Here is a 1,291-nt window from a genome sequence, read left to right as displayed (position 1 = left end):
AGGCTTGGCAGATTGACTTCGCTGAACTGCCCAAATCCGGTCGGTACCAATACCTGCTGGTACTGGTGGATCAATTGACTGGATGGGTGGAAGCTTACCCCACAAGAACGGCCACCACATCCACAGTAACATGAGTGCTACTTCACGAGATAATACCCAGATTTCTGTTGCCTGAATCTATTGAGTCAGATCAAGGTAGTCATTTTGTGGGGAAAATAGTACAGGAAGTGTCCAAAGCTTTAGATATCAAGTGGAAGCTCCATACTCCATGGAGACCCCAGAGTTCAGGCCAAGTGGAGTGCATGAATAGAACACTGAAGCTTATGTTAACAAAACTTTGTACTGAGGCTCATTTAAAATGGCCGCAGGCACTCCCACTGGCTTTAACTCGTATTCGCAGTACACCACGAAGAGGGATTAAATTGTCACCTTTTGAACTAACGTTTGGTATGTCTCCCAGGGTCTTGCCAGCAGGGTGGAGAGAACCAGTCACTGCAAAATTAGGCAAATCCGAGATTTGGAAACATGTTATTGCCTTGCAGTCTGTTTTGTCTTCCCTACATAGGTTTGCTGCACCCTTCCAGAGCCTCCCGCTTGATACACCGATCCACAACTTTAAACCGGGTGACCAAGTCCTGGAACAGAAGTGGAAGAAGAATCCTCTCGCGGAAAGGTGGGAAGGACCATACCAGGTGTTGTTGACTACACACACGGCTGTTCGTTTAAAAAACAATGACAAGTGGACTCACTGTTTGAGGGTAAAGCTTTTTCGTCAGGAGAACACCAACTCCCAGGGTGTGGTCACTCCGAAAGCTGATAACACCCGGGAACAAAAAGCCGACAAGTGGACAAGTGAACCAGTAGGAGATCTGAAGCTATGTTTGCAAAAATGCGAACCCTAGTCTTAACACTCTTGTCTCTTTTAGGTACATCAAACCCAGCGGCTGTGTCAGCCTGTTCATAGGCAGTCTTAGAGAAGGGAATAGTATCGCATTTCTCACGTTTGCAGCAGTCAAAGTCCTTAATTTCTAAAGCCTACTTATTTCCCATTTCCTACTGCTGCCCTCAGCAAGAGATTATGATAGAATTCGTGGTCACCATAGGCCACAAGGTTAGGTGTGTCAAGATGAACCAGGCACTCTGGAAGACAATCCTCAAATATCGACCTTCAAGTCTCCAACCTGTTCCCACCAATGTAAGTGGCCCCTCAATTACTGCCATTTCAAAACGTGAGGGCCCACCTATAAACCCATGGGTGGGAAATTCCTGGGTAACCCTCCTCAGAGACTCA

The 1,291-nt window shown here is 46.7% G+C and overlaps 1 protein-coding gene across 3 annotated transcripts in view; it reads left to right on the top strand.

The window, feature by feature from the left end:
• Positions 1 to 1,291, top strand: part of LOC112550023 — a 10,002-nt gene extending 8,711 nt beyond the window's left edge. For 2 of the 3 annotated variants that reach the window (XR_003093689.1, XM_025202246.1), the window contains exon 2: positions 543 to 1,291. Coding sequence is in view for 1 of the 3 variants with exons in the window: in XM_025202246.1 (XP_025058031.1) it covers positions 543 to 902 (360 nt within the window). In the remaining 2 variants the exon portion in view is untranslated. The remainder of the gene's footprint in view (positions 1 to 542) is intronic. The other variant, XR_003093690.1, reaches the window with a different exon arrangement.

The sequence above is a fragment of the Alligator sinensis genome, unplaced genomic scaffold (genome assembly GCF_000455745.1).
Source record: "Alligator sinensis unplaced genomic scaffold, ASM45574v1 scaffold566_1, whole genome shotgun sequence".
Lineage (NCBI taxonomy): Eukaryota > Metazoa > Chordata > Crocodylia > Alligatoridae > Alligator > Alligator sinensis.
This window is presented reverse-complemented; position numbering and strand designations above follow the sequence as displayed.